At 34.6% G+C, this 20,981-nt stretch overlaps 2 protein-coding genes across 3 annotated transcripts in view; one reads left to right on the top strand and one right to left on the bottom strand.

Annotated features, from left to right (window-relative positions):
* The window catches only part of LOC134839156 (palmitoyltransferase ZDHHC9-like), a 326,560-nt gene that overhangs the window by 51,059 nt on the left and 254,520 nt on the right, over window positions 1-20,981 (top strand). The gene's annotated exons all lie outside the window — the stretch shown is intronic.
* LOC134839158 (guanine nucleotide-binding protein subunit beta-5a-like) overlaps window positions 15,514-20,981 on the bottom strand; it is a 170,800-nt gene continuing 165,332 nt past the window's right edge. The window contains exons 5-9 of the mRNA XM_063854614.1: window positions 18,961-19,087; window positions 18,556-18,734; window positions 16,851-17,053; window positions 16,417-16,583; window positions 15,514-16,096 (exon numbers count right to left, since the gene is read on the bottom strand). Coding sequence (XP_063710684.1) covers window positions 16,085-16,096; window positions 16,417-16,583; window positions 16,851-17,053; window positions 18,556-18,734; window positions 18,961-19,087 — 688 coding nt within the window. The 3' untranslated portion in view covers window positions 15,514-16,084. The remainder of the gene's footprint in view (window positions 16,097-16,416; window positions 16,584-16,850; window positions 17,054-18,555; window positions 18,735-18,960; window positions 19,088-20,981) is intronic.

Here is a 20,981-nt window from a genome sequence, read left to right on the forward strand (position 1 = left end):
CGCGACTCCAGATTTGGGTAAAATATATAAATAAAGCAATTCTAGAATTTTTTCAGCATAGGTAGTTTTAAATCAAGAAGTTCACTCGTCTGCCTGCCCAATTAAGGTTTTTTTTCCGCCCAGTGATTGTTGTTCTCGTAGGACTTTGCGATGCTCTTTGTCGGAAACAAGTCAGCTCTACTCGAATTGTTGACTTCAGTAAAATTGCGAACAGCATTTTTATTTTTGCCTGAATTTTATCGATTTTCCCCCAATTCTGATTTTTGTCTTCTGATAAAATTAACTTCTGATTTTCAGTTGTCGCGAGAAACTTGACTAGGGCATTGTCGATTCGAAATTTCCAAAAACGTTTCGCCTCAAATTTAAGGTCAAACTTCCAAATCAAGATCCAACTTCCAAATATGACCAACTGGCACATCATTAACCGGATAAAAAAATAGGCCCAAATATTTTAGGCCAAGTAATTTTTTTCAGCGAAATAAAAAAAGAGAGAAGGAAATACGAAGTCAAGGTAAGTAAAATTACATATTATACGAGTAAATCAAACACTGAAAGCAACATTAAAGAAAAAATGCGTGTAGCAAAACAACTAATTCAAATATGTAACAAATCGAAAAACATAAAGACAGATCAAGTATAAATTATGCATTCCAAAAAAACTGCAGGATATATTGAGTTAGAAAATTCAAAAATCGAGTTTTTACACAGAGGTGAAGCGGAGATTTGCACCACTTGCGATACAAAAAACATAAGTTCGAAAAAATGAAGTGTGGAAAAAAAACTAGGTGAAAAGAATCTCTCGCATGTCTCCTTAAGGAATAATTAAGGGCCCAACTAGTGTTTCTTACTAAATGAAATTTCGATACTCATACGACACGAAAAAATTGATTTCAAAAATGGACTCCAATCAAAAATTTAGTTGTTTCTCAACTAATTTTTAGATAACCACTTTTCCTAAAATTGTAACATTTCTCTTACGAGAAATTAAGGAGTTTCCGCTTCTTTAGGAACAATTATCATAGCCGTTTTTTTCGAATGGTTTGAAGGCCATTGATTTGTTTGAAGGCCATAACATTTTTTGTGAGTAGTTATTAATGCAGGAGAGCTTTCCACTGCTTGTTAACTCCCTTGACCCACAATATCAGATCGGAGATTTTAGTTTTCGAGAAAAATAGGAAAAAATTAAAAACCTTCAAAAATCAAAAATTAAACAATTCCGAGGGACATAACTTTTTGTGCAGAAAAAAAACTGGGGCTAGCCGCTTACAGTGGATCTTTTCTAAAAATTTATACTGACTTAAACCAAAATCTCAGCTTATAGAGGCGTTTTTATCGAGAAAACCAAAAAAAATACAGAAAAAAATGTGAGTCAAATAATTCCCCCCACCTTTTTCGAAGTGATAAACAAAAAGGTCAAATAGAAAATTTTTGGGGATACTCCAGGCTCACAAAGTTAAAAAGGCAAAATGTTAGAGTTTGCCTTTTTAACTTTTGCAAAGATATGAGAATCGAAGAAGAGTTTACTATCGATGATCACTCCAAAATTTTTTTCTTCCCCTACTGCTTCAAGCTGTTTATCGTAAATTTCAGATGATCTTTTTTCACGACTTGATCTTTCATTTGAGATTAACATATGTACACATTTATCATCATTGAAATGCAATAGAGTATTTTCGACCATTCTTCCAGTTTTCTTGGATCTTCTTGCAGCAATTCAACAAATTTGTCACTGGTAATTTCTCTGTATAGTTTTGTATCATCTGCAAAAAACACAAATTTGATTTGACTGTGTTTGACATTGATTTATATATACTACAAAAAAGACAGGTACCAATGCAGATCCCTGTGTAATCCCACTCAGAACATTCCTCCATGCAGATCTATTATTCTTTATCACAACCCTTTATCGTCTTGTTGATGGAGACTCGTAGATCCAGCCTAGTGTTTCCCCTTTTATTTCATATTGGTTTAGGATTCCTATTAGTTTTTTGCGCGGAACCGAGTCTAACGCCTTCTTGAACGACTATCTAATGTTTTTGTGAAGTCATCCAGCACTCTCAGTAGTTGTAATTGTGATGATATACCGGGCAGGAAACAAAACCGTTCATTTACAGGAATTTCGTTTTTTTTTCTAGATTTCCATAAGATGGGCTCTAATTATCTTCTCAAATATTTTACAAACTATTGATGTTAAGCTTATTGGACGATAGTTGTCAGCTAACAACTTGTTTTCCTCTTTTTGAAGATAGAGGCAATGTGAGCCAATCTTCAAGTAGCTTCATTTTGTCCCAAGGTTTGTTAAAAAAATTTTTAGAACTTGAGTCATGAAGTCTCTCAAGTCAAACTGAAATTTCTGGAATCTTCTATTCTCCTGGTAGTTCGTAAGTGAAGACTGATGAAATGAATTTTTACAAAACTTCAACTTTTTCGATTTCATTGGTCTTCAAAGATCCATAATCCTGCACTAAAGCTGGTATTGCATTTTATAACACAGTTTTTTGTCTCACGAAGTTTTTGGTTTCACTTTTTCATTTTTTCTTATTTCAATTTGCTCTTTCATCATTTGATTTTTGTAGCTGTCTTAACAGCATTTCTTTTTTCTTTACAGTTGTTAAAGTCCTTTTTTCTTTATAGTTTTTCGAAGCAAAAAAAGAAATTTCTACAAAACGAAAAGAAAACATACAACCAAGATTTAAAAAAGCAGAGTGAAAGCCTGCCTTATAACAACCCAAAATTAGGTCATCAAGACGATGAAAAATAAGCCGAATTATTTTGGGCCGAGGAATTTTTTTTCAGCAAAACAAAAAAAGTGAAGGAAATACGAAATCAAGGTAAGTAAAACGACAAATTGTAGAATTAAATCAAACACTAAAAGCAACTCTAACAAAAATGCCTTTATCAAAAAAATGATTCCAAGATATGACAGCTCAGTCAAAAACAAATAAGCAGACAAACAATTGCCCAACAATTGTTTATCGAAACAGAAAACTTCCCGTTCGAAAAAAAAAATAGGTCCTACTCAGACTTGAACCCAGGCCCTTTTTTGACCAAAGCATAATCGTTACCGCCAGGCTATAGTGACTGGGAATGCAATGATATGTGAATTCATTATGAAACAAGATACAAGTGATCCAAACTATTCTGATAAACAAGTTGTTAACCCGGAAAAAGTCTGTATTCCAGTTTGATAACGCTTGCTAATCGCCAGCGTAATCATTGTTATGTTGTATGAAATAAGTAGCTTTTTCCGGTTCATTTGATCAATTTAAAAATGCATCATTTGTGTTAATTTTTTACTATTCGAATATCAATCACTTGCTATCAAAAAGTCAATAAAGTGCCCCAAGAGTGCGCCGCGCCACTATTTGCGATTTATCTTAGAAAACAAAAAATAATCGTAGAAAATACTAACATGCACTAAAATTCTAATTTTTAATGATAAAAAGCGCATGTTGAGTCTCAAACAGCAGATCCTTGAAGTTTCATGATGAAAGTCGAGTATCCATTTAAAAGAGCACCGTTGGATATATTCTACGAACTTCATGGCAGTCTTAGAAAACACACAGGCTTTAGTGAACAGAGTGATTGTGGACATGCATTATTGAAAAAGGGAGTCATTATAAATGAGCCCTTCCGTCATGGCCCGGTCCAAGCTCAGATTGGATAGGGCCATATCAACGCTAAATAAATACATCGGCAAAATTTTTTAAATAAATCAAGTCAATTTTGAAGCGTCCAGAGAATTGTCAATTAAAATCTACCCTCTTCGTTTATGACACAAATGGAACTGCCTGTGTTGGATGTATTTTTAAATTTTCTGGACCCCCTGAGGCAGAAGATTGCACTACTCATAAGCGCATAACTTATTTTTTTTCTTATAAGGTTTACTTTGTCCGAGTAAGGTTAGTTCCGTTTTTCGCTTAGTTTTTCTCTTAGTTTGCGGACGGTTTTTGTGGAAACTGGCGCTGCTCCTCCGGTACACGTAAAATAAATGGAACGACGCTGATATGTTCCACATCTACAATTCTTAGTTGGTAATTTAATGTTTTGACACTCTCTTGATATTTTTAGGCGTCAAATATATAGTTTTAGAGCAGGATTTAGCATGAGGGTTGAAAATTTTTACATCGAAATAGAGTCGGCTGAATCGGCCTCCCCAGAGACCATTTGCCCTGATGTCAAGTCAAGCGTCATCTTCAGTAGTGGTTGTTTTGTTGTGAACGCTTTCGCCTTCCAACGATTGAAGTTTCGGCTCTTTATGAACATCATGGCATACTTCGTCCAGGAGTGTTGCCAAGGTGTCACGAGATTCATTCTGATTAGTTAAGTGTCTTAGATGAGTAAATCCACCTTTGGGGCAGTGTAGAGAGTGGGTCAGTGTGAACGGTTGTCCACATGTGCATGATCCCATCCATATCTCAAAAGTAAGCCATCTTTGATCTTTGATTTGTTAAGAATCATTTTTTTGAAGGGTAGCACGCTTAGCCAGTTCGATGCTCTTTTCTGTGATGCTAAATTTATTGTCAGTTTTTTTCACATATTCCAATCTGTAGCTGATCTAATGGTAAATATTTTTTTCCGCAACTGGAGGTTGGCGTTCTTCGTTCTCACTTTCTCACTTTCTTGTCGTTTGTCCTTGCGTCACGATTATTCAGTTCGAACATGCCTTTTGTAGCTTTTGGTTTATATCGGTGATAAACTATTTTGAATATCTCAATCATTGTTCCTCGCCTTCTGCGGTATTCAAGTGACGATAGGTCTAGTTTCTTTGACCTTCAACTGAAGCTTAGTCTCTGCAGCCCTTGTACCCTTCGTGTCAATCGTCCGTGCTTATTTTCAATTAATCTTGTGTTCTTCTTTAATCGAGTACCAGACTCGATTACAGAACTCCAAGTGGGGCCATATGAGGCCTTGAAAAACATTTAAAAACACAGGTATGGTCATTTTAATTAATGTGATTTTGATAACTGAGATGATTTGCAGTTATCTACGAATTTGCGATGATAACCACGAATTTGCCTTTTTAACTTTTGCAAAGGTATGAGAATCAAAGAAGAGTTTACTATCGATGATCAATCCAAAGTTTTTTTCCCCTACTGCTTCAAGCTGTTTATCGTAAATTTCAGATGATCTTATTTCACGACTTGATCTTTCATTTGAGATTATCATACGTACACATTTATTATCATCAAAATGCAAAAGAAAATTTTTGACCGTTCTTCCAGTTTTCTTGGATCTTCTTGCAGCAATTCAACTTGTTTGTCACCTGTAATTTCTCTGTATAAATTTGCATCGTCTGCAAATAAATAAAAATTTGATTTGATTGTGTTTGACATTGATTTATATATTTTACAAACAAGACAGGTCCCAGTCCCTGGGTAATCCCACTCAGAATATCCCTCCATGCAGATCTATTATTCTTTATCACAACTCTTTATTGGATTTTTGATGGAGACTCGTAGATCCAGCCTAGTGTTTCCCCTTGTATTTCATATTGGTTTAGGATTCCTATCAGTCTTTTGCGTGGAACCGAGTCTAACGCTTTCTTGAAATCCAAGTAGATAATATCCGTTTCTCAGCGACTATCTATTGTTTTTGTGAAATCATCCAGCACTCTCAGTAATTGTAATTATGATGATCTACTGGGCAGGAAACAAAGCCGTTCATTTACAAGGATTTCGTTTTTTTCTAGATTTCCATAAGATGGGCTCTAATTTTTTTCTCAACTATTTTACAAACTAATGATGTTAAGCTTATTGGACAATAGTTGTCAGCTAACGACTTTTTTTCCTTTTTTTGAAGATAGAGGCAATGTAGCCAATCTTCAGGTAGCTTCATTTCGTACCAATGTTTGTTAAAAATTTTGTTAGAACTTGAGTCAAGAAGTCTCTCAAGTCAAACTAAAATTTCGGGTGAATTTCGTCGGGTCCTGGAGGTTTTGATGTAGTGAGTGAGTCTAGTTGCTCTTTCACCAATTGCTCCGTTAATTCTAATCCTCTATTGGATAGGTGATATCCAATTCTGGAATCTTCTATTCTCCTGGTAGTTCGTAAGTGAAGACTGATGAAATGAACATTTACATAACTTCAACTTTTTCTATTTCATTGGTATTAAAAGATAATTTCATTGGTATTTAAACACGGTTTTTTGTCTCACTTAAATCCAAAAGTTTTTGGTTTCATTTTTTGCATTTCTGGCTAATTCACTTTTCTTTGCTCTTTCATCATTTGTTTAGCTGTCTTAAAAGCATTTCTTTTTTCTTTACAGTTGTTAAAGTCCTATTTTCTTTATAGTTTTTCGAAGCAAAAAAAAAGAAATTCCAACAAAACTATTAGTAAACATACAACCAAGATAAAAAAAAGCAGAGTGAATTGTTCAAAAAGTGCTTGCCTTGAAACAACCCAAAATTAGGCCATCAAGGCGATGAAAAATAAGCCAAATTATTTTGGGCCGAGGAATTTTTTTAAGCGAAACAAAAAAAGAGAGAAGGAAATACGAAGTCAAAGTAAGTGAAACGACAAATTGTAGAATTAAATCAAACACTAAAAGCAACTCTAACAAAATGCGTTTAGCAAAAAAATGATTCCAAGTTATGACAATTCAGTCGAAAACAAACAAGCAGTCAAACAATTGCCAAACAATTTTATATTGAAACAGAATATTTCCCATTTCAAAAAAATATGTCCTACTCAGACTTGAACCTAGGCCCTTTATCGTCCAAAGCATAATCGTTACCGCCAGGCTATAGTGGCTGGGATTGCATTGATATGTGAATACAATCCATCCGTTTTATCTTTTCGGCAAACACATCTATGTTTTTCACATAATTCTGAAACAAGACGGTGTCCAATTGTAATTCTAAGCTGTTGCTTTGTCGAATTTAACGGGTAAGACGTTCAACCAATGCGATCCAAACTTAGTCTAGTAAGCTTTGAACCTTTTTGCATCAGATACATCAGAAGGTTTTAGTTTCAAAACTATTTGGGAATTTATGTTATCAAAAGATGGGCTCCCTCCAATTTTTTTGGATTCAATTTTCAACTATTATTTTGCAGAATCAAATTAAACTTTTAATTAATCATTATAATTTCGATCCCCTTGCTCGAAACCAAAATTTTCACCAAGGGTATCTTTCGCTTCTACTCGAAAAGCGGGCAAACCTAGTACGCGCGAGGAAGAATCCTCCAAGCCACCTTGGCTGCCGGGAGAGCTGGTTGCCGAAAATTGGCTATCACTTTGGGTTTAATGCTTTACATGAAAAAATTCTTGAAATTCAATTGTATCTAACCAAAAATTCAATTTGGAAAAGAAACAATGATTTGTACGTAAAAATTGAAAAAGTTTTGGCAACTAAAGATTATAGCAAATTTTTAGAAGGTAAAAACTAAAATGTAAATCCAGTTTATCAATAACCTCCAACATTTTTTATCAGTTTTATATACAACTGACCTCGCACTTATAGTAAGGGAAGCCCGCTATAGTAAGGTCCCACAAGATCTGCTTACCAACTGCCCAGGAAACGAGTGTCAAACCGTCTGAGCGATTTTGATCGCCCTTGTAGCTTTATAAGGGCTTGATAAGATCCTGCAGCGTTTGAAGCTTTCGTATTTGCTTTGTAAGGACATTCAGGTTTGAATGCCTAGAGAATCTGCCTGCATTTTAAGAACAGAAAGGCCTTGTTAACCATTTTTGGCAACGTCTTTTCCGCACACGAAACTATTCCGTTTGCAAAATTTAGAGCTTAAAATAAGTCTGATTGCGAATCTTAACTGTTCGTTTGATACGGAATGTCGTTCAACCATTGTGAGTCAAATCGAACATGTTACAACTTCTAACTCCGTTAGTATAGTTTTATTCATTACTCATCATTGTAAACTCAATCCACATACTCCGAGTCAAAAAAATTCGCATAGCGCAAATTTGTATTTAACCTGAACGCTGAAGCTAAGAAAACGGCTAAGGCTAGCAGACGAGCGGAAGAAACGCCAAAGCCACCTTTGGTTGGCGGGAAACCTGCTTGTAAAAACTGGTTATCTTTCATTTTCAAATTTCTGATCTTGCGTAACAAGTTTTGCAGTTTTGTGTCGCAGCAATCCAAAAATCATTTTGCAAAACAAACAAGGGCTCGTTGCATAAACATGGTTTTTGGCGTGCTAAATTGTTTCTTTTTTTTCAGGTATTTTGTCATCTTTAATGAGGTTTATCAGCTTAGTAAACGATTTCAAAAAAAAAATTCTCCAATGCCATTCGACTTGCTAACAAGGTCTTTGAAACTTTTGAGAAAATATTTCATCTAGCTCTGCTCCTGATGAGTTCTGAAAGGACATTATCGCTTTGTACAGATCAAATTTGGTTACGAACAAATTATGTAAATTTTCTAGATATTGAGCCACAAATTTGGCTCGCTGAGGGTAATTAGACACTACTTTTTGATAAAAATTAATTGAAAAATGAGCAAATTTGTTTTTGGATGCAGTGAACCATATCTCTCTTTTTATTTATCCTTTATCGAGCAGACTACTTTTTAGCTTCCTTCTTTCCAGACGGTTTTTGCTCGGGATTATTATTTTATCAAAGTTCATGCTTGTGGTGTTTCCGTTTTTGTGTTCGATTGAGTAAAAAAAGGAGACAGACTTTCAGCCAAGGGAACACGCTAGTTCGGTACTCTCATGAGTACTAGGAAATTTGAGATGGCTGAAAAATATTATCGTCTGGCAGTAACATTTTCGTCTGGCAGTCATCTGTAGGCATTTGCTCTGTAGTTATGGGGGTTCAAAAATGCGAATTTGGTCAGTTTGGGACAAATAACACGCGATATATTTTTGTTCCGACTTTTGATACAAAAGTAACGGAATATTTGAGCTCGGGGTGGCTTTCTTTTTCTTCAGACAAATTTCGACTTTTTAACTAGCCATTTTTGACGGAATTTTTTTTATTTCGTTCAAAAGGTATTGTTGTCTTGAGCTCAAGTTTGAGAAAATATTTTACCTGTGATCATTTTTCGTTAAGTTATGGGGGTTTAAGGATTGCCATTTTGGCCAAATTAACGCGCGATATATTTCGCGCTATTAACGCGTAAGCGGAGAGTTAATCCGTCTTAAAATTGTTCTAAATTGGTTGAAAGAAGCTTATTTGCCATAATTGATTTGTTACAAGGAGCTAAATTTATCCTTTTGTTTTTTATAAGGCGTGGGGTGATGATTTTTATAAGAAATTTCAAATTTGATTTTAAAATTTTCATTTTAATTTAATGCATTTATTCTTTTAAGGTTAATACTGCTACATAAAAGCTGAAAACGCAGTCGGAATATTCAGGGCTTTGCCCTGATACGAGCAGTTTTGTTTGCAATTATTGCGTAATTGGAAATTTCATCCATATTAGAAATCATTCCAAATTGAATTGAGGCATGCTATTTGGTCTATTTATTTCTTTACAATATGTAAATTATATCACTTTGCCTTTACATAGCGTGTGGAGGATGATTTTCAAAAAACACATCAAAAGATAATTTCTTTTGAAACCTTAATCAACTTTTTTATTTTAAATTACTCCATACACATCAAAACACAGTCAGGACATTTAGGGTTTTGCCCAGACACGAGCAGTTTTATTCTAAAAAGCCCCACAGAAAAGATCAATAAGCGACTCAAACTTGAAGTGAGCGAATCGAATCATGGTGCTCCACAAAAATTTTGTGAATCAAATCATGGTGCTCCATAAACGTTTTATTACTGTTGATCACTACAGATACTGTATCACTTCCGACTAGATATTAAAGTTAAAAATTTTTTCTTGAAAGATATCCTGAAAAAATTTGAGTTGATTTGGTTTGATCAATTGCTCCTTTTTTTTACTTGTTTTGTTCATATCCTATAATTATTAATCGAAACTTATTCCAGCCATTGAAACATCAAATTAAAATTATTTAAAAATAAACAAAACCTTTCTTTTTTGAAAATCAGAACTTTGAACAAAATCCTATTTCCATTTCAATTTTTGTCTAGCGCTACTCTTTGATTCCCACACTTCAAGTTTCAGTGTAGTTCATTGAAGCTTGACGCTAGTCCTGAGTTGCACTGTGTAAAAATTGCGTAAAAATTTGAGTTTTTTGTTTTGAGTTTAGAGTTTGGTGCTAGATGTGTATGCAAAAATTGCTTAACAAACAGAACTTTGACTGCTCCAATTTTAATGTTCTGAATAAAAATTTTCAAGTTCCCTTAAATTTTGTTAATTATAAAAAAAGTACCAATCTTGAAACTAAAAAATTTGAAATTTTTTTAGAAATCTTTTCCAAAAAAATCTTAAATTTATTCAATCTCAAAATTGATTTTTCGCAGTTTGGCTTTTGTTTTTCGTTCAGTTCAATTCATTCATATTGTTTAAAAGAAGGCAAACTTTTTGATCGCAGAGAAAACGTTAAAGAATGACAAGAATTCGAAAATTATTGATTCACTTGTTTTCAAAAAAGAATTTTTAGAAAGAAAAATGGCTAATCAAAAACATTCCTTGAAAGATAAATTGCTTCAACGCTATATCTTTTTTTTCTAAAAAAATGGAATATTGTTTCAAAATTTTAAAAATCTTTTTTTTTTGTTTCCTTGAGATGTTATACACAACTCCAATCATCTGATGGCTATCTTATATATTCTAACTTTGAGCCATTAGCCTGAATAAAACGTACAACAGCTATAAAAATAGACAAAATAGACAGCCGGTTGCTGAGGAAGTAGCACAATGCTCCGATAATATTATTAAAAATTTACCAAATTTTGATTTTTTATTTTCAAATTTTGATAGAAAAAAAACTGTTGGAACGTTAAGAGGGTGTGTGAGTTAGATATAACAATCAACAGTTGTCTTGAAAAATGTATCAAAATCAGAAACAAACAAACAAATTTCTTAGATTTTTTTCAGACTTTTTTGTGTTCGTTGTAACTGTTTGAAGTGTTTTGCCTTTAAGTCATGATTCAAAAAACTTTTAAAACATTGAAGTTTAAAAAAAGTATTTAAAGTCTTTTTAAAAAAAATTCAAACAAGTAGTGAAAAAATTAGTTTTCTTTACCTGAAAAAATTCGTAATTTATTTCAACGCTTTTTCGGCAAAAAGTTTCATAGAACACAAAAATGAACTTCAAAAAAATCAAGATTTTTTGTTTGTTTTGACTTTTATACGCTTTTCAAGACAACCGTTGAGTGCTATATCAAATTCATACGCCCTTTTCAAGTTCGAAAGGTTTTTTAAATCAAAATACGAACAAAAATGACACAGTTTGAAAAGAAAAAATCGAAGTTTTTGTAACTTTTTATTAATATTGTCGGAACATTGTGCTACTTGCTCAGCAACCGGTTCTCTGATTTGTCTATTTTCATAGCTGTTGTACATTTTATTCAGGCCAACTGCTTAAAGTTAGGATGTAAAACAAATCCAGCAGATGATTGGAGTTGTGTATAACAACTCAAGGAAACCGAAAAAAAAAAGTGATTTTGTAATTTTGCACAGGCGAGGCTGCGCTTCGCAAGCACTTGGTAGAACACGACCAAAAAGCAGCTATCAAGTGAAATAGAAAAAAAGTAGAAATCAGCCTCGAAGCAGCAAAAACTTGGCTACGTGTCGGATTCGAATCTGCGGTCTAGCAAATTTGAGTCTCACACATTAACATCTAAGCTTCGGATGCATAAAATCCCAAAAAACTAGTTTTAAATATCGCAGCTACATATGCTAATAAATTGCCAATTCGACGCAGCAAAAGTAGAACCAAATACATAAAGACACAATTTTGCCTGTAAAAGCTAGGAAAACTTAAAGCCAAAGTATGTATAAGTTATGCATTTCGAAAAAAATTGCGAGATAGATAAGGTTTTTTTTTAAATTTTTGCACTGTTATTTGAAACAAATAGATTTTTTGGTTCGTTTGATGACTTAAAAAGCTTCAGCAGTGTTAACTGTTCACTAATCAAATATCAAAGCACATGATACTATAATGTTACCGCAGCCTACCGATTCAAAATTGCCACCAAAAGTAGCACTTTTATTTGCGACTCAGTTTAGAAAAAAAAGAAAGATCGTAGTAATACAATTCGCTTCGCAAGTTTAAAAACAATATTCAAAAGTTGCCGAACAAAAATGTATAAACTTGAAGCAATTTGTCTTTCACAAAATGTTCATGCTTGACTTTTTTTTTGAAAATATCTGAGTTCAGCAAAATAAAGTTGATTTTTGAAACTAGGAGTCATTAAAGTTTTTTCGAATTTCCTCGTTACGGTAAAATAACTTGCTTTCTTTAAAAGAAAGATCTCAATCGTACGAAACAAAAATCAAACTGCAGAAAAATCAATTTTTTTTCTTGGAATATTTTAAAAATTTCCAATTATTTGATTTCAAAGTAAAAAAAATATCAATTTAAAATCCTCAAGAAATGCCAAGATTGGCACTTTTTTCTTTAAAATTAACACAATTTAAGTCACTCAATTGGTATTTTTTTTATTCCGCTGAGAAATCTAAATACTAAAAACTGATTTCGGAACTAGAAAATGTCACTAAGTTTTCACGCCACTTTTGTTTTGTGATTGGAGAGCGTAATATGTCTATTTTTTTTACCAAATTAAAATGTATTGAACTCAAAAAAGGGCATGATTACCTAGTGCATTTATGAATGCATTATCATGTATGAGGTACTGCTGCAGTCAGAGCATTCCTTTGAAAAAAATCAAAAACACAAGAATAGCGCTTCATTTGTTACACTTAGAGAAACCACAAAGATTCAAAGCTGCACCTCCCTTAGAGCAAAAAAAGGAAAGAAAGGTGGAACTAGTAAAACTTCTGTTATGCCAAAAAAGAACCCTCAACCTCGAGATTCAAATTCACACGGCCTAACAACTGCAGCATGGCCACTTAACAAAAGTTAGACACTAACACAGTTCAAGCTGAAGGTACCTGATTGATAAAAAATTTGAAATTTACTGATGCGAACAGTAATCCTTAATTTTCCAAATGAGTTAAAACGCAGAAAATTGGAAGTTATCAAGTCCATAGCTGGTTCCTATCAACGTAGGGAGAACAAGCTTTTGCAGGAGTGATTGAAACACCTCGTTTTATTCAATTTCTTCAACTCAGAATTGGTAGGAGTTTAAAAAGTGCATGAAAGGGACAGAAAGTCAAATACTTCTAGTGTCAATGGTGGATTTCTTAGCAAAACTGAAAAATTTCGCTTTCACAGGGAATACTTTAAAGCTTGTATTTCCGATTGAAACTTTAATCCCGGATATGGCAACAATTGCTGATTTGCTACGGTAGTAAAAAAATTTCAAAAAGGGGATTTTTCCAAAGACCATAACGGCTTTTCTACAAAACATAGGGGGTAGCTGTTATGCAAAAAAAAGCCAGCGCATGTATTTTGGATTGAACCTTTACTCTTAGCCTTGGCAGCAAGAAAACTCGAAAACTTTCATGAAACTCAAAATGTCAACACATTTTTTGTTTCTAACTGAAAAATTATTTAAAAAAATACAGCTTAATCAGGGCAAATGTTTTATTTCGATTGCAAAAAAAACACAAAAAACTAATAATTTCAAAAAAAAATGGATTTTTGCATAGTACATCCTTGCTTTTCTACAAAGATACGGGCTGAATTGCTATGTAGGTAAAAATCCTAAGAATCTTCTTTCGATTGGACATCTTATCTCATCGATTGGCAGGATAGTTTTTGACAAAAGATGGCGAAAAACAGTTAGACAAATTTTCCAAATCCAAAACCATTTTAACACAGAGGCTAAGTTGCACTTTGCATACATAAGCAAAAATATGACCGAGAACGCTAGTGGGAACAATTAAATGAGTGAAACTTTGAATCTACATAATTTTTTAACTGTCGCACGCCAAATATGAGTTTACATATTTGCTAAATGACTTAAACCAATTATGATGCATTAGCAGTACCAGTCAATTTGCAAAAAAAATTACCAACTACTATGCCTCTATTTAAAAAGCGGACGCATTTTTGTCTAGTATACGAAAAAGTTAATTAGAAACTTCCGATCCTTCCCAGGTTCGAACCCTCTTATTTTGTTCCGGGTCTTCTTCCGTAACTCTACGCTATAGATCCAAGATACCTTGAAGCTTAAGTGCTATTTGTAAGATAATTGTCTGTGTTAATATCCTTCGCATTGGCTGTACTTATTACCTGGTTAATGAGCAAAATGAACATTTGCGACTTAGGTTGGAAAAAAGAGTTTTAGCTATCACACAAGCTTGGCTTGTGTTCATAGGACAAAGCTCCTTATGCGGGGAAAACCGTAAAACTCAAATTTTGGTTAGTCAAAAAGGCTGCAAAAATAAGCAAAGTTTCAAAAGTTGGTTATTTTCTCAAGGATAACTTTTCTTTCATCTGCAATTTAGGGCGACACTATTTAAGCAGAGAAAACGCAGAGTACTTAGGAAAATGGTTATAACTCTCCTCTCACTGAAACTTTCGAAGGCCGTAAAACGTTAGGTAGAGTAAATAAGAAACTAGCCGAATATGCAGGTACACCATTGATATCGTGTTTTTGAAAAAAGGTAAAGTAGCTCTCCAGAAAAAAAATGAAGTTCTAAAACTTTTGAAGGCATCACAAAATGATCATTGAAAGCCAAATCATATACATTTTCAGAATGGCTGTTTTTTATCAAACAGGACTTGCCACCAATAAACCAGGCACAAAAAGATAATGCTACGCAGCAAAGCTTAACTAGATATATTATGCAAATGCCACCAAATAAACGACCAGTTTTATTTGCGTCTTAGGTTGGAAAAAGGATACCGTAATTTGAAACTACGCTCTGATTGTGTAGTCACGCTCTTTATAAGTGACAATTACAACGTTCTTTTATGCAAACATGAAGATCAAATCTGTTCAAAATAGTTTGTTTGTTCACCATACCGAGTTTCAATGCAAAATGGCATTAAAAGTTTTTCAAAATTGTGCAATATTGTGTCACGTTGACAGAAAAAGCTTTTCAAAACTAAAATCGCGTATCCTAATGACATCAATATTATATACCTAATAGCCTCATCATTTGGAGCTATAGCAAATAATAATTTCACATCTCACAAGTGTTAAGGTTCAAGATTTCAAATAATTGCTGAGAGCAAATAAAGTTCCAGTTCGGTAACTGCATTCTTATCAATTTTTTTCTGAATTCCTCGAACTTTTGCTTTCATCCAATTGCCAACTTTCGATTCAATAGAAAGTGGTTCACAACACGAGCAAAAACTAACTAGCATGTAAGGCGACTTATTGCTGGCTGCGCTTCTTTTAAGAAAATCGGATAAGATTCAATCAATAAGCGATTACATAGTTTAAAGGTAAACACCCACACTGCCGTCATTTGGTTTCTTTTTGCCTCCGTTCTTTCATTTAAATCAGTCAGATGGTTCTCCATGAATGCATTTAGCAAGGCTTAAATGGTACATCACAACTGTTCAATATTCCCTGCGAGCTCACGGATTGGATTTAGAGCTTATGGCATTGAAGACGCGGTATACAAAAATAGATTGAGGGAAAACGAAGAATATAGAAACTCCATAAATAAGGGAAGAAGAGTGCTAAAAATTACTGGGAAATCAATTGCGATATTGTAATACTGCACTTCTACTAATTAAGAATTTGCATATCTAAATTTAAATCAATTTTGGATAATTTCATCAACAAAGAGCATGACAGCTCCTCGAAGATTTGAGAACTTTTTCTAATTTACTAAAATTGCAATTCTGTTTAAAATTTACAGATTTAAGTAGCTTGTATGAACATTTCCGGAAAGATTTGCTTCTTTTTATTACAAAAGATGGGAATAAGATTCCCGGGAATAAGATTCTAATTGCATGATTTTGAAGTGAATTAACTGCTTTGCAAATGCGCAAGGATATATCAAGAGAGTTTTTCACTGGGGAGTCTTTGGAAATATTGCAGCTGCATTGGTGATTGCGTATAAATTACGATGTGTAGAAGAGGATTCGCTTTGGCGACTTCAGATTGATATTGGTTCTGACCAATAACTTCATTTGAATCCTTGAAGAAGTGTTTGATGGCTGCTAATTAGCAAACATGACTAAGCCCACACCTAAACCGCAACTCAATTGATAATCAGATATAAAAAAGCAAACAATATGAAACATTAAAAAGACTATCAACAGATTTTTTAACAAAGTTTTTTGGCCAATATTTTGAGTAAGAGAACAAAACCAACTTAAAAACCTACACCCTAGCACACATATAAATCAATCTTTAGTGTATTCACTGTTTTTTAACAATTTCGTTTCTTTATGTGCGTGCATATATTGCCTTTATATTTTGAAAAACGCAAATTCTGATTGGCTGAAAAAGACATCCCAAAAACGTTTCCAACCAAGGAAATCATGACAAGCAAGAGCTACTACTAACCCTGAGTGTGTGGTCCCAGGAGCCTGTCATGAGGGCACACCCGTCCGGTGACACTCCCAGACAGGACACGCGATTGTCGTGACCGAACAGGATGGCGATGCGGGATCCCTTTAGGGTATCCCACACATTCACCGTGTAGTCATTGTAGCCCGCGAACAGCACACGGCCTACACACAGGACAAACCAATTTATAGAGCAAGTCTTCTTCAAGAAATTTTGTTGTGACAACTTTTATTGGCAATCACATAAGACAACAGGTTGAGTTAATGATTTTCGATTTTTCAATGTCAAAGTTTCGACTGAATAGTAAAGATGAAAAGCTAACACGTTACTCAAATCATGTTAGCATAAAAAGCATACAATGAACATGTTCACAAAATACTGGGTCTGAGCTTTTAAATTACTTTTACAAAGGCGTTCAAGAGAAATCCTACCACTGAGAGAGAAGTCGAGACATGTGGCTGGGAAAATGATGCTGTCCTTGGCGAAGCAGTTCACCTCCCGGTCTGCCCTGAGGTCAAACAAGCGACAGGTGGCGTCATCGGAGGCCACTGCGAATGCATCTCCACTGGGGTAGAACTTAACACAGTTGATGTCCGCCTCTGGCCCCTCAAATGTCTGCACCGGCTGACCAGTTCTGGTTCACATAAAATCAAGAGCTTGATTTTGATCAGATGAGAAACCAGTTCAGTCTAATATATGAAGCGAGTTAGACATCTCCATCTACAGGGTTAAAACAGCAGGATACTCAAGAACTAGCAAAGAGGACTTCGAATTACGTTACCCCTGAAAAAAAATCTTGAAAAAAATCGAAGTGCTTTCAAGAGGGCCCCAATGGTGTTGAATTTGGCGCCATGGTCTTACCGATTTTGTAAACAATATTGGAAAATTGTAGGAAACAATATATTTGGTAAATAAGCCGACGGAATTAAAGCCGGCAGTCAATAAGCTGAAATTCAACCGCAAAATTTTGGCTAACTTAAATTGATTAAAACATGTACTGCCCACATAGCATCCACGAGTGCCACATATGTACTGAAGGGAAGAGGGTATAGACATTTCGGGAACTAAACCGAGAGCTTAATCGACAACAATAAAGACAAAAAACCATCAGCCAAAAATACCGAAATTCTAAAAATATACATGCAACTAGATCTATTAAAATGTATCAAGATGGCTTTACAAAAAATCTCCAGACAACAGAATGTGAAACTAGCATCGGAATAAAACATACCAGGCAGAAACAAAGCCGAAAATATCTGAGCAGAAACCCTTCAGCCCATCTCCGTCAAAACACGCACACGTTCACAGAAAAGTTTTCGCCCATCAAAAGGCGCAAAGTGAGGCCATTAAGCCGATACAAAAACATAGCCAACTGAGTTGGAAAAGAGTAATGAACGCAAGTAAACAAAAAAGAAAACACTGACTTTATTGAAAAAAATCTCAACTTTCGAATTTCAAAGAAAAAATAGATACCCTTTCCGCTCTTTGAATTTCTAGAACAATCTATGATTGGCGCTTTTTTGCTATTATTAACCCAATTTGAAAAAACTCAATCTGTAAAATTTTTATTCCGCCGGAGATCTAAAATTAAATTCCACTTTCGAAACTAGAAATTGTTCACGTTTCTTCGCCCTATTTCCACGCACGTTCGTATTTGGAGAGTACTATTTGCGTAACTATTTCAATTGAAGTCAAAAAGTGCATATATACCTGAGTGCATTCATGAATGCATTAATAAGTATGAATGCACATATGTAGTTCATAGAGCATTTTAAGACTTTTTCCTTAAAAAAGTCACCAAGATCTATATACGAGTCTTGACTACGTTCATTAATCGTAGTAGGGTGAAACCAATTAAGCCGAAAAAAGGATAAAACGTTTAATAAAAATTTAAGAAATCGAGTTAACTCAAAACAAGCTTAACATTGCAACCGAGAGGAGTAGGATTTGCAACAAGGACAAAGAAATGAAAGAGTCCAGGAATGAGTCATGTGAACAAAGTTATTTACGGGAAAAAGTCTAGTACGCGATTGCAATACCCTTGCTTATCGCAAGAGTAATCAAGATGAAACATGCTTTTGCTCAAGAGCGTGGTCATTAGTAAATTCATCCCACTCTCCCTCTGCTTGTGCTGACCTGATGTCCCATACTATGGCCATCTTGTCCGCACCTCCAGACACGAAAGTGTAGCCTGTCTCTGCTGGCGAGATGTTCACACTAGTCACATCTGCCTGGTGGCTGTTGAACACCTGCATCTGTTTACAGCTCTCCACATCCCACAGTGCCAGAGTACTGTCCCCACTACCAGTCAGAATCTACACAAACACAAACGTCCTCATAATAAACATTGATCACGCATTTACCAGTGTTATCATTCACTCACTTTCCTCGATCTCATTTAAAGACCCTTATTTGTTTGCAAGTTCGAGAAGCTTTGATGTAACTTCTTCTATCGTCAAGAACTTCAAATTCTAATAGAACATGTTTCGTTTCTAACAGGTCATTACGACTGTGATCATATATTGCAAACTGGTAGCTGACCTGGTTGTCAGAGTGGTCGAACTGACAGCAGGACATGTATCCTGTATGCACAGCCACAGTTCTCTTGGTGGCGCTCACATCTTCTTCCATGCTCAGCTTGTAAACATGACACTTGTTGTCCAAACCTCTGCAACAAATTGCACTCACGTACGTTTTCTTTGAAACAATCGAATATACAAAAATAAACAACAGAAACCGAAAGTTTCAATAAAATTGAACTTTTTTTGCAACTTTCGCAGAGAAAATAGTTCACCTTAAAGCTCTTTCAATTTCAAAAATATTTCATGATTGTCACTTCCGCGTGTAATAAAGGGAAAAGGTCAATAAAATCATATAAGCCAGGCTATCAAATGATTCAACTGATTTTGTTAAATAGTTGTTATCCTAAATAAAGTATTTATCTCGATTTGATAACGCTTGCTAAACGCATGCGTAATAAATTATCATAAGTTAAGGTACCCGTTAAAAATGAATCAGACAGAAAACATAGATGAGGTTAGATTGACATCGAGGAATTTGTTAAGAGCGGTTTAATGACCTATGATATCTATGGCAAACTTCAAGTTTCTCCTTAAATACCGTGAAAACGACACGATTAAAATGAGTGAACATTATCTTCGTTCTTAAGCCTTCAAAACAATAAGTTGAATTCGTTTTTAATTATGATACAGAGGCGAAGCTGCACTTCTCAAACACAAGCGAGAGCACGGCAAAAAGCAGCTCTAGAGTTTAAAAAAAGTGCAATAGGAAAAAGAGAAAAAAGCCTCGAATTGGTAAAAATTCGGCGACGTCTCGGACTCGAACCTACCTACTGCGACCTAGAAATTATGGGTATCAGGCCCTAATCACTCAGCCACAGACGCTCAGCCCATCACAAACACTAGCCACAAATAAAGCCGAGAACAGATGCTGAAATTTCCAATTCTCCAGATCGTGATTATAGCAAAAAGGCGCAGATGTAAACACTTTTAATAAACTTTTATTTGGGAGTTAGGTTAAAAAAAAGTTCGTACTGAAAAACTAGCTGCTCGCTAGCGTAAACAACGAGGTCAATGTAAAACAACACATCTAAATTTCACAATAATCATGACCTGCAATCTGCAGATCCAGGTTTCTTTTATTTGAAAGATACATAAAACAAATGTCATCAAAGTATAATGACACTTTAAGCTTATGTGCTCAGCTTAAGCTGAAGGCACATGCCCTGTTTGATATTTTTAAGAAAATTTTCTGATGCAAAAAATATGCATAATTTTTAAAATGTGTCAAAATTTCAAAAATTAGTCTATTACCAAGTTCAACGAAGAAAGGGGTTATCAACGGAGAAAGGGCTTTTGCATGGGGAGATCGTTTAACATCTTCATTCGATTGATTTCTTAAGTTCAGAATATTCATGGTCGTTTTTGTGCAATTGAACGAACTCCAAAAAAAATCTCCAAAATTTGGGGATTTCTTAAGTCCATAGCAGATTCCTAAATTTGGAATACCAAAATTTGGAGAGTTCATGGGATACCTATAAAATTTGTTGATCTTTTCATTGAACCCTTAATCTCGAACTTGTCACCGTAATTTTCGAGAAAATCAAAATTGCTGTTATACAAAAACTAGCGCGTAGCCGCCGTGGGGAGATAAATTCTTTCGATGAAAAACTTAATCTGAGATTTCGCAGGGTACTTTTCAAGTCAAATTGTTTTTAAAAAACGACAGAACGAACGTTCTTCAAGTCAAATTGTTTTTAAAAAAAGACAGAACGTTCTAAGTACGAAAACTAGATTAAATGTCAAATTATAAACACTTCTGAGGTCCTTTTCAGACTTTTTGCCTAATTTGGGGGAATTCGCTTATTCAGGGGATACTGTTACAATTAGTTCTTTCGGGTGATATCTTGATCTCGGCTTTGGCATCGTAGTTTTAGAAAAAACCATTAAGTTCCAAAAGACGCTCATTATTTCAAAACATGGACTTTTCCAAAGACCAACATTGCTTTTCTATATAAATAAAGGTGTAGCCGCTAAGCAGAG

Source organism: Symsagittifera roscoffensis, chromosome 2, assembly GCF_963678635.1.
Source record: "Symsagittifera roscoffensis chromosome 2, txSymRosc1.1, whole genome shotgun sequence".
Taxonomy (NCBI): domain Eukaryota; kingdom Metazoa; phylum Xenacoelomorpha; order Acoela; family Convolutidae; genus Symsagittifera; species Symsagittifera roscoffensis.